Source organism: Pseudochaenichthys georgianus, chromosome 18 (assembly GCF_902827115.2).
Source record: "Pseudochaenichthys georgianus chromosome 18, fPseGeo1.2, whole genome shotgun sequence".
NCBI lineage: Eukaryota > Metazoa > Chordata > Actinopteri > Perciformes > Channichthyidae > Pseudochaenichthys > Pseudochaenichthys georgianus.
Window position 1 is genome coordinate 3,812,209 of NC_047520.1, and position 13,733 is coordinate 3,825,941.

The 13,733-nt window shown below is 42.3% G+C and overlaps 1 protein-coding gene across 1 annotated transcript in view; it reads left to right on the forward strand.

Annotated features, from left to right (window-relative positions):
- Positions 1–13,733, forward strand: part of LOC117463558 (diacylglycerol kinase delta) — a 113,752-nt gene that overhangs the window by 64,597 nt on the left and 35,422 nt on the right. The window contains exons 11-23 of the mRNA XM_034105871.1: positions 98–257; positions 2,733–2,841; positions 3,882–4,021; positions 4,754–4,841; positions 5,829–5,920; positions 8,405–8,504; positions 9,089–9,154; positions 10,263–10,434; positions 10,691–10,789; positions 11,978–12,062; positions 12,142–12,249; positions 13,001–13,097; positions 13,197–13,304. Of these exons, the coding sequence (XP_033961762.1) occupies positions 98–257; positions 2,733–2,841; positions 3,882–4,021; positions 4,754–4,841; positions 5,829–5,920; positions 8,405–8,504; positions 9,089–9,154; positions 10,263–10,434; positions 10,691–10,789; positions 11,978–12,062; positions 12,142–12,249; positions 13,001–13,097; positions 13,197–13,304 (1,424 nt within the window). The remainder of the gene's footprint in view (positions 1–97; positions 258–2,732; positions 2,842–3,881; positions 4,022–4,753; positions 4,842–5,828; positions 5,921–8,404; positions 8,505–9,088; positions 9,155–10,262; positions 10,435–10,690; positions 10,790–11,977; positions 12,063–12,141; positions 12,250–13,000; positions 13,098–13,196; positions 13,305–13,733) is intronic.

Sequence of the window (13,733 nt, forward strand, 5' to 3'; positions counted from 1 at the left end):
GTATTCAACAGAGAGATAAGATACGACTTTATTTATCCTGAAGGAACTTTTCCCATTTTCTTTACCATTAAAACCTTTGTTATTCATTTTCTTTCAGGCTTCTGGAACGCCACCTCAGCCTCGTGCTCCAGCCCTCTGCTGGTCCTCGTGAACTCTAAAAGCGGAGACAACCAGGGGGTGAAGTTCCTCCGAAAGTTCAAGCAGCTTCTCAACCCGGCTCAAGTCTTCGACCTGATGAACGGAGGACCAGAGCTCGGGTACAAGACCATTGTAATCCCTTTATGAATAATGAAATAATTGTTGTAGTCGTTGAAGCTCCAGTGGTGTGAGTCCGTCGTCATCATAGTACGGTACTTAGAAGCAGAGATGGCAAAAGTACACACATCCTTTACTCAAGTAGAAGTACAGATGTTTAAAAATACTCTGGTAAAAGTAGAAGTACTGACTAAACTTCTTTACTCAAGTAAAAGTAAAGAATTATGGGGTTCGAGTAAAAAGTACCGTAACTAGCAGCTGTTTTAAAGAGTACCTGACCTCCCTTTATATCAATAGAACAATAATGTCATTGTTAGCTAATGAATGTTTCCATGCTGAACAACGGCAACATGACAACGTTTCCATTGGTCCCTCTTCTTTAGAGAAGACCAGGAAGTGATGGATACACGGATCGTGTTCCAACCAATAGGCACGCAGTGACTCTACAGAATAATGATCACGCACCAACACACATTCAGACTAAAGGAACCAGCTGTTTGGAACATGAGAGAAGTAGAAAGTACAGGTATTTGAGTTCAACATGTGAGAAGTAGAAAGTACAGGTATTTGAGTTCAACATGTAAGAAGTAGAAAGTACAGGTATTTGAGTTCAACATGTAAGAAGTAGAAAGTACAGGTATTTGAGTTCAACATGTAAGAAGTAGAAAGTACAGGTATTTTGAGTTCAACATGTGAGAAGTAGAAAGTACAGGTATTTGAGTTCAACATGTAAGAAGTAGAAAGTACAGGTATTTGAGTTCAACATGTAAGAAGTAGAAAGTACAGGTATTGAGTTCAACATGTAAGAAGTAGAAAGTAACAGGTATTTGAGTTCAACATGTAAGAAGTAGAAAGTACAGGTATTTGAGTTCAACATGTAAGAAGTAGAAAGTACAGGTATTTGTGTTCAACATGTGAGAAGTAGAAAGTACAGGTATTTGAGTTCAACATGTAAGAAGTAGAAAGTACAGGTATTTGAGTTCAACATGTAAGAAGTAGAAAGTACAGGTATTTGAGTTCAACATGTAAGAAGTAGAAAGTACAGGTATTTGTGTTCAACATGAAAGAAGTAGAAAGTACAGGTATTTGTGTTCAACATGAGAGAAGTAGAAAGTACAGGTATTTGAGTTCAACATGTAAGAAGTAGAAAGTACAGGTATTTGTGTTCAACATGAGAGACGTAGAAAGTACAGGTATTTGAGTTCAACATGTAAGAAGTAGAAAGTACAGGTATTTGTGTTCAACATGTAAGAAGTAGAAAGTACAGGTATTTGAGTTCAACATTGAGAAGTAGAAAGTACAGGTATTTGTGTTCAACATGTAAGAAGTAGAAAGTACAGGTATTTGAGTTCAACATGTAAGAAGTAGAAAGTACAGGTATTTGTGTTCAACATGAAAGAAGTAGAAAGTACAGGTATTTGAGTTCAACATGTAAGAAGTAGAAAGTACAGGTATTTGAGTTCAACATGTAAGAAGTAGAAAGTACAGGTATTTGTGTTCAACATGAAAGAAGTAGAAAGTACAGGTATTTGAGTTCAACATGTAAGAAGTAGAAAGTACAGGTATTTTGAGTTCAACATGTAAGAAGTAGAAAGTACAGGTATTTGTGTTCAACATGAGAGACGTAGAAAGTACAGGTATTTGAGTTCAACATGTAAGAAGTAGAAAGTACAGGTATTTGTGTTCAACATGTAAGAAGTAGAAAGTACAGGTATTTGAGTTCAACATGTGAGAAGTAGAAAGTACAGGTATTTGTGTTCAACATGTAAGAAGTAGAAAGTACAGGTATTTGAGTTCAACATGTAAGAAGTAGAAAGTACAGGTATTTGTGTTCAACATGAAAGAAGTAGAAAGTACAGGTATTTGAGTTCAACATGTGAGAAGTAGAAAGTACAGGTATTTGTGTTCAACATGAGAGAAGTAGAAAGTACAGGTATTTGAGTTCAACATGTGAGAAGTAGAAAGTACAGGTATTTGAGTTCAACAAGTAAGAAGTAGAAAGTACAGGTATTTGTGTTCAACATGTAAGAAGTAGAAAGTACAGGTATTTGAGTTCAACATGTAAGAAGTAGAAAGTACAGGTATTTGTGTTCAACATGTGAGAAGTCAAAGTAAAAAGTCGTCAGAAAAATAAGTAGTGGAGTAAAGCACTGATACCAGAAAGATGTACATAAGTCCAGTAACGAAGTATTTGTAAAACGAGGCTCTGTTCACTAAAACCTCTTGAAAATGGTGTTGGAATAAGAACATTTGTCAGTTGTCTTGTTTCCTAAAGGCGATGTCTTGGCATCAGTAATGCACAGAATTAACCGACGGAAACATAAGCTCATACAGTGTGCTGCTGAAAAGTCTTTTTTCAGTAGTGGGAGTTTGTAGTCCGTCACGACTGGTTCAATGCGTGCTGTAACTGTGCTGCCTTTTCCTCACATGCACCTCTTAACACTGTGTGCTCTTCGTCCTCCTCTTCCTCCCCTCAGCCTGCGCCTTTTCCAGAAGTTTGTGACGTTTCGTATCCTGGTGTGCGGAGGAGACGGCAGCGTGGGCTGGGTGCTCTCAGAGCTCGATAAACTCAACCTCCATAAACAGGTGAGTGCAGAAAGGAGGAGGAGGAGGAGGAAAAGGAGGGGGAGGAAGAGGGGGGGGGTGATATAATAGTCAGGTAATTGTCGAAAACACTGAAGACAAGAGAAAGCAGCAAGTTACCTATAATGCTGATGATAAAAAACTCTATTAGAAGTACGACACATTTTGTAATATGTTGCTGTAGATCACGGGTGTCCAAACTACGGCCCGCGGACCATTTTGAGTCGGCCCTCGCACACAAAAAGTATAATGACTTAACTATAATGAACCTCTGCTTGTCTTATATTGTACTTCTTAAATATATATGTTCAAATATATTACACAGTAGTATTCATGTGTTAAAAAGCGCACTTTTCAAATACATTCAGTCGATTAAAGTTGAAAACATGTTCTAACAAAAAAGCCCGATAACTTATTTACCAACCAGCTTGAAATATACCCTTCATAGTTCCTCTTATTATATTTCCCTCTGAAGCTTCTGTTTTAAGAAACGAGCTGCTAACACAATAAATGAAACCCTCTGGAGAGCTGAGATATTTTTTTCTAACAGCATTTTCAAGTATCAAGAATAATTTGCCTACATTGGATTTACTTTTCCAATTCACAACTTAACTTATGAGGCGATATACCTTCAGTGAGCGGCCCAGGCCTTTGTAGGTTTTGATGAATAAGGTGGTATTTAAACATTAGATAGAAAAGACGGGACGGGAGCGAAGAGAAAGTGAGGTAGGTCATGCCTCACTACCAATGATACACTCATCTGATTAAATAATGTCATGGATTTAATCTGACTTAACCAATGCCATGACGGATAACATAGTTTTTAATTTGAAGTGCCGTGTCAAAAAGGTTTGAATAATTCAAGGTCATATTTGATTAAAGAAACATGTGTTAATGTTAAGGGGTACCACGTGTGATGTTGTTCACTTGTATACAAGATTCGACCTGACTTTCTCCGACCGCACGTTCACAGTCACTTAGTTCAGCTTTAACACGGGAGTGGAGAGGATCCGTTTCTGATGACATGTTGTTCTCCGTTGCAGTGCCAGCTGGGCGTGCTGCCGCTGGGCACGGGGAACGACCTGGCCCGCGTGCTGGGCTGGGGGGGGCTCTGCGACGACGACGCCCAGCTGCTGCAGATCCTGGAGAAGCTGGAGAGAGCCACCACCAAGATGCTGGACCGGTGAGGCCTGAGAGGGGAAAGCAAACAGCCGTATAGCTCCGCTTTTAGCACTATGTAGCACAATTAAGTTTAGCACTAGTTGTAGTTTAGTTTAGCACCATCGCCATTTTAGCACTGTTCTTCTTAGCAGCATGTTAAGCACAGTTTGCCACTAGTCTTAGGACAGTTTAGCACCATTTTAAGCTCTGTTTTTAGAAGCAGTCAGCACTTTCTTTTAACGCCATTTATCAAAACATTTTGCACCGTCACGGGACATTTATAGCACCGTTTTTTGCACATTTTTAAAAGCTTTCCCGACATGTTCCTCTAACTTGTAAGCAAAATCCTTTTCAAGCAACAAATTAACAACAAGAATCCTTCCTAGCCTCGGAAAACGAAGAATGGTGGAACAGGCTAGCAGGTGTGCGTCATATACGAGGCCCCGCCTTAAATGGAGCACGATTTCCGCCAAAGATTTGGTTATTGGTCCGTGCGCAAAGCATTGTGGGGATTTTAAGACCGCGGAGTCCTCGAAATGTCTCGCTACGAAGTACGCCGGCCTCGGTAGAATTCCAAGTATGCTGGACATTGGAACGGTCCTTCGGCGGCACTCTATGTATGCTTGAAATAGTGGCTCTGGAGCAGCCTTCCTCGACATTGAGAAACCCCCCGTGTCCTCTCCTCCTATGTCAATCTGATAAACCGTGTGAGTATAGTCGCGTGACATTGACAGAGGTGTGTGTTTGTGTTCAGATGGAGTGTGATGACGTACGAGGTGCCCACCACCACCAGACGCACCCCGACGGTGAAGGAAGACGACAGCCTCGATTCTCCTCTGCAGGTAAATTACTTTCGGGAAGCTGTCTGCCTTTTTGACAGATGGTGTCTCTACATTAGCTTCCACAGCTCCAAGAAAAGACATTGGAAAGCATCCACTGAGGATCAATTGAACCCGGCAGCTGGCAGCCGAGGCAATCAGCCCTAAAGCGGGGGGGGGGGGGGGGGTAGAAACTGATTGAGAGCTGCTCTGTATTTTGATTTGAAGCTGGTTCAAACCTCTCTTTCTGGTGGTTTCAGGGCATGCTTTTATTACAGCACGTTCACAGCCAGTTTTTATCCACTAACTCATTCATTGGCTTCGTGAATGATGGAGGGGAAATGGAGTGTTCTTCCAGTTTAAAGGATGCCATCAGTCCTTTGTCAATTAGTTAAAAGGTCTTTTTTGGCTGAATGCGTACAAGTGGATCAAATGTGCTGTCAGTACTGTCAGACTATTCTGTCTTTATTTTCAAATGACTGATTCAGGCATAATACACCCACCCGAATAAATGTTTCTGCACCACGACAGAAACAACACCTACCATTAAAATGTGTGTAGATATATAAGAAATACTATCACTCTTCAGATCCGTTATAAATATCACATGTCCAGACCTCAGCTCGGTGTTAAGGGTACATGTTTAGGAAGATGAAATGTAACCTAGTTGTCAGCACTAAACTGATCTGAAGCAGACGGCTTTCAAAACATCTCGAAAATATAGAAAGTGCTGCATTAGTTTGAAGGACAGTTTGCTGGACGTCAGGGTTACTCAAAGTGGTCAAAAGGACGGAGATTTATATCCAGTCGCATGATGAAAATGTCAAGACCTACTTTAAAATAGTCTTCCCTACTTGAGGTGGTACTGTCTCAAATCATCCCAGGAACAAACCTCCACCCTCTCTCAATTCAATATTCTTAAGTGGCATGAATGTCAGGTGACCAATATTGCCAAAGCGTCAAGGATAATAACCGCAAGTATCTCTCTCTCTCTCCCCCTCTCTCTCTCAGGTCCACATCACTCAGTATGCAGACTCCGTAGCCTCCCACCTCGCCAAGATCCTGGACTCGGACAAACACAGCGACGTCATTTCCTCCGCCAAGTACGTGAAACGAATGCATTCAGAAACTGGGGAGGAGATGGAGATGGGAGTAAAGATGGTGGGTTTAAAGTTAGAGGGGGGGGAGGGGGGGAAATAGAGAAGAGACAGAACGGGACAAGTGAGTGTCTGGACAATGAGTATTGATTCTGTTGCTCCCCGAGGACACACACACACACACACACGCGGAGGGGACAGTAAGTGCTGTCCGGCTGTAAGTGAGAGAGACACGTGAATCAGTATTTAGGGGATGTCCGCAGTGCATTAGTGTTCCTCTTCCTCTGGGAAGCGTCCAGCGGCCATTACAGAGCACTTCCCTCCGTGTGTGTGTGTGTGTGCGTGTGTGTGTGTGTGTGCGTGCGTGTGCGTGTGTGTGTGTACTGATTGTAGTGGAAACCTGCAGCACATTTAACACTCTTCAGGGACTTCACAATGCACTCCAAGCACATGTACTTCTACCGTAAAAACAGGTGTTGTCTATTCCCTGCTTTGACATGTATATATTTTAAATCTTACAATGGAAGATTCAAAGTTCACGAGTTGATCGCTCACTCGTTGCTGTGGGTGAAGGTGTGTTTACAGCTGATGTGATGTATACTGGCTGTTGTTATGTAGTTTACTGTAATGCATGTGTTGTCTTCCTGCCAGCAAAGACACTAAAGGCACCGCTAACTATGATATGTTACTGACACAACACGGTCACTTTTGACAACCAGAAGGAAGTTGAGTGAACAATTAAGCGTGTGTCCATCCTTTGACTCAGATGCTTCACCCTTCTGCACATTTAAGGGTAGAATAAGTAGGTTAAAATCAAAATGTCACTTAATGATTTTCTTACATGTTCCAGTCACAACCGGTTTGGGGTTATTCAACCTTTTACTAAGTTTAAAAAGTACCAGGCCAAACGTTTTTTTTTTGTAATCCAGCTGATAAACAAGCGCCAAACCAAGTATATAAAACCTTTTTGGCGGAGGCAATAAAAACAAGGAAGTGAGATAAGGAGAACAAAGCGTTGTTGTCAATGGACATTTTAAACACATTCTAGGGTATAAATAGTAGGTTAAAGTCGACATGTTTTCAGAGGACACAAATATAAGTTGACTCCCAAAATAAGTGTATTTTTCGAACATCATCCATGCCGCTCTTAAACAACCGCAAAAGCAGTGGCGGTTCTAGACCAATTTGACTGGGGGGCCAGTTATTTTCTGAGGGGGGCCAGTTATTTTCTGAGGGGGGCACAATAAATGCAGGACGAAAAAGAGAACTAGACAGTATGAAGTAATTGCGCATAAGAAAACAATGCAATACAGTTATTGGGACGGTGTGGCGCAGTGCGCTGTGCAATGCTCATCAGATCAAGGGGTGAAACCCGCCGCTGCTGCGTCTGTAAAGCCGTGTGTCCTTGGGCAATACACTTCACCTGAACTTGCTCCTGTGGGTATTGTCCACAGTGACCATTGCATGTAAAAAGAATATGTGTAATGTGTATCTGTAAAGCGCTTTGAGCACTGGAAAAGCGCTATAATAAATGTAAGGAATTATTATTATTATTATTATTGGTATTTGTTTCAGTACACTTATTTATTTCAGATATATCTTATAGTTATTGCTGTTAGCTTCAGCTTAAGTTATAGTGCCATGTTTGCACTAACACCATATTTATATAAAAATAAAGGCAATGAACAGTTACATCTCTACTTTACATAAGGGTGTCTGCACAATCTCACATTACAGCAACAAAATCCTGCGGTTGTTGACAAACCGAGTACCACAAAATATACATTTAAAAAAAAAAAAAAAAAATCATTGTTAGGGGGGCCACAGGGGGGTCAGAGGTCAGTGTTAGGGGGGCACTGGCCCCCTGGTCCCCCCTAGAACCGCCCCTGCGTAAATGATTAATTTAGCTCCTGTCGAACAGACCGTTGCACAATAATCAGCAAACAAAGTCCAAGGGCATGCCTTCAAAAACCGCCTGGAGCTAGTTGACACAATCAAGTGTGCAATCAAACACCTGTAAATAAGAAGAATGAGGACATGATTCATAATTCAGGACAATGGGTTTCTGCAGCGATGAACCGGATCCAGGGTTTTCAAAACGAACAAAGCATGAGTGAATTTAAAGAAGCTGAGTCACACCGCGGCGATGAAACAGCTGTGAGTAATTAGAGAGTGTGTGGAGGCAGGTAGGCGATAATGAAACAAGAGTGTGTGTGTGTGTGTGTGTGTGTGTGTGTGTGTGTGTGTGTGTGTGTGTGTGTGTGTGTGTGTGTGTGTGTGTGTGTGTGTGTGTGTGTGTGTGTGTGTGTGTGTGTGTGTGTGTGTGTGTGTGTGTGTGTGTGTGTGTGTGTGTGTGTGTGTGTGTGTGTGTGTGTGTGTGTGTGTGTGAGATCGTCAAACACTGTGACCGCACCGTGAGTCACTGAATTTGGAATATGCTACCCTGTGGATGTTGTTGCATTTGAAACGTGTCATCCTGTCGACCCTCAGGTTTCTGTGTGGGACGGTGAATGATTTTGTGGCGGAGGTGGGGAAGGCGTACGAGAGAGCGACGGAGAACAAGGAGGAGGCAGACGCCATGGCAAAGAAGGTGTGTAGGGGGGTGTGTGTGTGTGTATGTGTGTGAGATATCGTTCATTATGTAAGAGCTTGTATAACGGTAGCTTTAAGGAGTGGGCCGTGTCGGTGTGTGTACAGAAAGTAGGATCATGCTGATGGATAAATGTCACTTTTCCTTTTCATATTATTTACATTTTCACTCATTCTCCACATTATTAGATTCTAGTTTACGTGGGAATTAAGACTGGCAAGCTAAACACTATTTAAAATAATCAAAAATAGCCTTGAAAAGCATCTTTTTGGGGCGTTTTGTGGATATTACGGATTTTAGTACCATTTTAATTTCAAAATGTTACCGTTTTAATAGTGTATGTATTATTGGGGGAAATACTCCACTCATAAAAAGGTGATACTCGGTCTTCTGCCGTGTCTTGGTCAACAATATGTTCGCATTGATCCATCAGTTCAGTCAAATGTCGTCCCTTGTTCTGCAGTGAAGCCCGACAACAATGATTATTGGTAATCGTGGTTTCTCTGTCTCTCCATTAGCAGTCGTATCATTGTAGTGAGCATTGTAGTTACAATTAAATAAGCTTCTGTCTCTTTCTGTCTCAGTGCTCGTTGCTGAATGAGAAGCTCGATTCCCTCGTCAAGGCCTTAAGTGAGGAGGCGGAGGCTCAGGTAACAACAACACCTGTCATTTGAAGTAGACTTGGCATTCTCATCAGTATAAGAAAGTGTTCGTGTGTGTGTGTGTGTGTGTGTGTGTGTGTGTGTGTGTGTGTGTGTGTGTGTGTGTGTGTGTGTGTGTGTGTGTGTGTGTGTGTGTGTGTGTGTGTGTGTGTGTGTGTGTGTGTGTGTGTGTGTGTGTGTGTGTGTGTGTGTGTGTGTGTGTGTGTGTGTGTGTGTGTGTGTGTGTGTGTTGTGCAGCCTGTGAAAGGGACAGAACCTGCTTCTTTAAGATGAAACTGGTATTGCAAGTTAGACTGATCTAAAACCTAATGCATGATTTTTTTTTTAAAGAATTGTCCATATTTACAAGTGGAAAAATACGTCTTTGAGCTTTTACTTCAAAATATGTATTTGATTGCACATGTTTTTCTATGTCTGGAATCCATTACACATAATAACCGTTTCATACGTTGTTAAAAACGAGTTTTCATAACAGTTAAACCTCATTGGTCTGCTCAATAAGCCACTAAATATAGCTTCCAGATATCTTCGTCAGAGTCGACTAACACATTATATTTCTGACATCCTGAATGTGGAGAGGGTTGAAAATGTTCCTCCTCAGCTGAAACACCAGCGAGCTTTTAAATCCCCGCCCCCATTCAACCTGAGCCTTTACAGGAGAGTGCTAGAAAACACTCGTCTTTTTTTAGACATCTGAAGAGTGGTCGGTCGGTCGGTCGGTCGGTCGGTCGGTCGGTCGGTCGGTCGGTCGGTCGGTAGGTAGGTAGGTAGGTAGGTAGGTAGGTAGGTAGGTAGGTAGGTAGGTAGGTAGGTAGGTAGGTAGGTAGGTAGGTAGGTAGGTGTCGGTCGGTAGGCAGGCAGGTAGAAATTAAGACACAAGAAATAAACAGTCCAAAATATTTCAGAAATAAAATAGCATTCAAAATGTAAAAAGTTTAAGAAAATAAACAATATATATACATGTGTAAAATATACAAGTGGAAATACACATGTTCAGAGGACCTCTAGGTTTCCGGTAGTTTGTTCCAGACGTTCGGAGCACAATAACAGTACACATGTGTTGCAACAGCTAGAGCATGTTTCCTGTGAACTCCAGGTGGTGCCAGCCGGTTCGGTGCCGATCCAGGAGAGCGGGGACTCGAGCCCGATGGAGAGCGGGGGGGAGTCGGGTTCGGAGAGGAAGACGTACCGGTCCAAAGAGCAGCTGATGCTCCGGGCCAACAGCCTGAAGAAAGCCCTGCGGCAGATCATCGAGCAGGCCGAGAAAGGTACGAGAAACTTTTGTGTTAAGAGGATAACATTCCAAATCATTACTGATTAAACTTTTGCATTTGGGAGGGGTCCTAACTGTATTTATGTATCTATTTGTTTGTCTTCTGTCTGTGTGAGATGTAGTTTGCCCTGGTGTTAAGTACTACTTACATTGTTACTCTACCTATTTCTCTATAGAGTGAAGACTACTTTTGATACATGCTCTCACAATAAAAAAAGTAAATAAATAATCCAATGACGTGGTCGTTTCAGTTGTGGACGAGCAGAACCGACACACGCAGGTCCAGAGGATTACCTCCTCGTCCTCCATCAAGAGAGAGAACAGCGAGGAGCTAAAGGACGCCGAGCCACGTGAGTGTATATTATGCTTTTATTTCAGCATACATTCATCTCAGAAAAGAGAGGAGATGCCAGATTATAGCTCATTTCCATCTGCGGTCCTCAGGCAGGTTCATAACAATCAAGAAACATTGCATAATCTCTATCACACAAACAATTAAAAACGTGATTTAAGTACAGGTCAATAAAGTTACAGTTCAAATTGCAAAACTCAGATTACAGTGTAATTAATGTTGGCATGACTGGTTGCTTAATATCAATGTATTTGCACCATAAGAGAGTTGAAGTCAGGACAGGTGACACTTTCATTCCAACTGGAAGAATATCCCAGTGTTTGATGGCCGTAAATGAAAATGCAGATTGTGCGAAGGCGAGGTAAGTGTCTCGTTGGTTTCAACTCAGCGGGGTTTGAGATGAAGGGACACACAAGAAAACGCACTATTGTACATTTTGGGAAATGAACACGGGTGCATTTTGTCACAACGGCTTGAAGACAACTCGGTTTTCGTTGAAGTTATTTCGCCTATCATTCCACAGGAAGACTAGGGGGCAGTGTTTCTCAAACTTGTTCATACCAAGGACCACTTAACCAATAAAAAAACACTCGCGGACCACCTAACTCCACAAATATCCAAAAACACATCGTTTTTTACAAATCGCCTGAAAATGGTACAAACAAGTGGCAACATGTGTGACGAAGGCGCTTATCTGGGCTATATCATGCAATCGAAAGTGAAACGTAAGCTCGTTCCATTGCGGAGATATTCCCGCGAGAGTGCGAAAAACTTAAATAAATGTATTTATTTCAAATGTGAAATTTTACCAATATACTAACGGACCACTAGGGGGCGGTCACGGGCCACCAGTGGTCCGCGGACCACACTTTGAGAAGCACTGGGGTAGAGGAACGTGAGAATTTGGTTAGGGGTTACCAGAACTCTACTTTTCTATCCAGGCTGAAGACTTGCTTTTAATTGAACTATTCTCATCTCACACTGCGCTGTAACTTGTATTCATGTTTTATTATCTTTGCTTTGTCATGTTTCTAATGTGTGTCGTCTTTCATTGTCGTAAAGCACTTTGAATTGCCTTGTGTTGAAAAGTGCTAGATAAATAAACGTGCCTTAAAGAAAACACTCATAATTCCAATTTGACATGGAAACTCGAAACATGAAAATGACCGATCGTTCCTCCCTCCAGGTCCAGGGAGTTTAAGTCCCGCCTCCCCCATCGTCCTGGAGAAACCAGAGAGCCTCCACACGGTCACCTTCAGCGAGGACACTGTGTGAGTCTCTCAATCTGTTTCCTTCACATACTGAATTCTTTTCACACTTTATTAAACCACATGTGTTCCGTGGCTGCAGACAATGCTCAGAGAAGTGTGTGATGAACAACTACTTCGGCATCGGCCTGGACGCCAAGATTTCCCTGGAGTTCAACAACAAGAGGGACGAGCACCCGAAGAAATGCAGGTATGGACGCACGGAGACGTTGAGGCGTTTTATTCGTTCACATTCTCAATAAAACGGGTTATACGTGACGCAGGGACATCAAGTCGTCTGCATATGGGTCCGGGACATTTCATATTTTCAAAGCTTCAAGTGAAAGTCAGTTTCAATTTAAATATGTATTTTTCATTTTAGCATGTGCCCACTGAAAAAGATAACGCTATAAGGCAGGGGTGTCAAACTCAATTTCATCGCGGGCCACATCAGCATTATGGTTGCACTCAAAGGGCCGGTTGTAACTCTATAAAATATATATAAATATATAATATATATAAAATAATGTGTTATATTACATTACTGCCCCTGAACTGGATTATTATCGGATAGGATAATGACTTAGTAATTAACTACGTCTGAAAGCAAATAATTGCAAGTCTCTTCAGTGCGCATGTCACAAAGCGAGATGCATTGTGGGACATGTAGTTCATGGGAAACCTGATTCTGTAAAGCGGCATTTAATCGTATAATAAACGTATTACATTCTTTGCAAGCTCTTGCGGGGCCGCATAAAATGAAGTCGCGGGCCGGATGTAATTCTTGATCTACAAGGAATCTATAATGTTCACGCCAAAACTACAAATATTAAATATGTTGTCTTAATAGCAATAGCTTTTCATAGCATTATTGCTATGACGGTATTAAACGGTATTGCGTTTCTTCGACGCCAAAATGAAAGTGTGTATTGTAGTTGTAATCCTCCTGTCTCGCCCTGCAGCAGCCGCACTAAAAACATGATGTGGTACGGGGTCCTGGGGACCAAAGAGCTGGTCCAGAAGACGTACAAGAACCTGGAGCAGAGGGTCCACCTGGAGGTCAGACGCGCGGAGAATTGGGAATATTTGGGGTGTTTTTCGTGTGTTTTCCCTCTCTGTCTGACCCCTCTCTGTCTGACCCCCTCTCTGTCTCTTCAGTGCGACGGCGTCCCCATGTCTCTGCCCAGTCTTCAGGGATTGGCTGTTCTCAACATCCCCAGCTACGCAGGAGGCATCAACTTCTGGGGGGGCACCAAGGAGGACAATGTGAGTGCAGAGCAGGACGTGACACCTCATAAGGAATTGTGTTGAATGCAAAGTGCAGATTTAAAGGTCCCCTATTATGCAAAATCCACTTCTTCACGTCTCTTCTGCATCAACATGTGTCCCCTCTTCTCCATGTCTCTTCTGCATCAACATGTGTCCCCTCTTCTCCATGTCTCTTCTGCATCAACATGTGTCCCCTCTTCTCCATGTCTCTTCTGCATCAACATGTGTCCCCTCTTCTCCATGTCTCTTCTGCATCAACATGTGTCCCCTCTTCTTCATGTCTCTTCTGCATCAACATGTGTCCCCCTCTTCTCCATGTCTCTTCTACATCAACATGTGTCCCCCTCTCCTCCATGTCTCTTCTACATCAACATGTGTCCCTCTTCTTCATGTCTCTTCTACATCAACATGTGTCCCCTCTTCTCC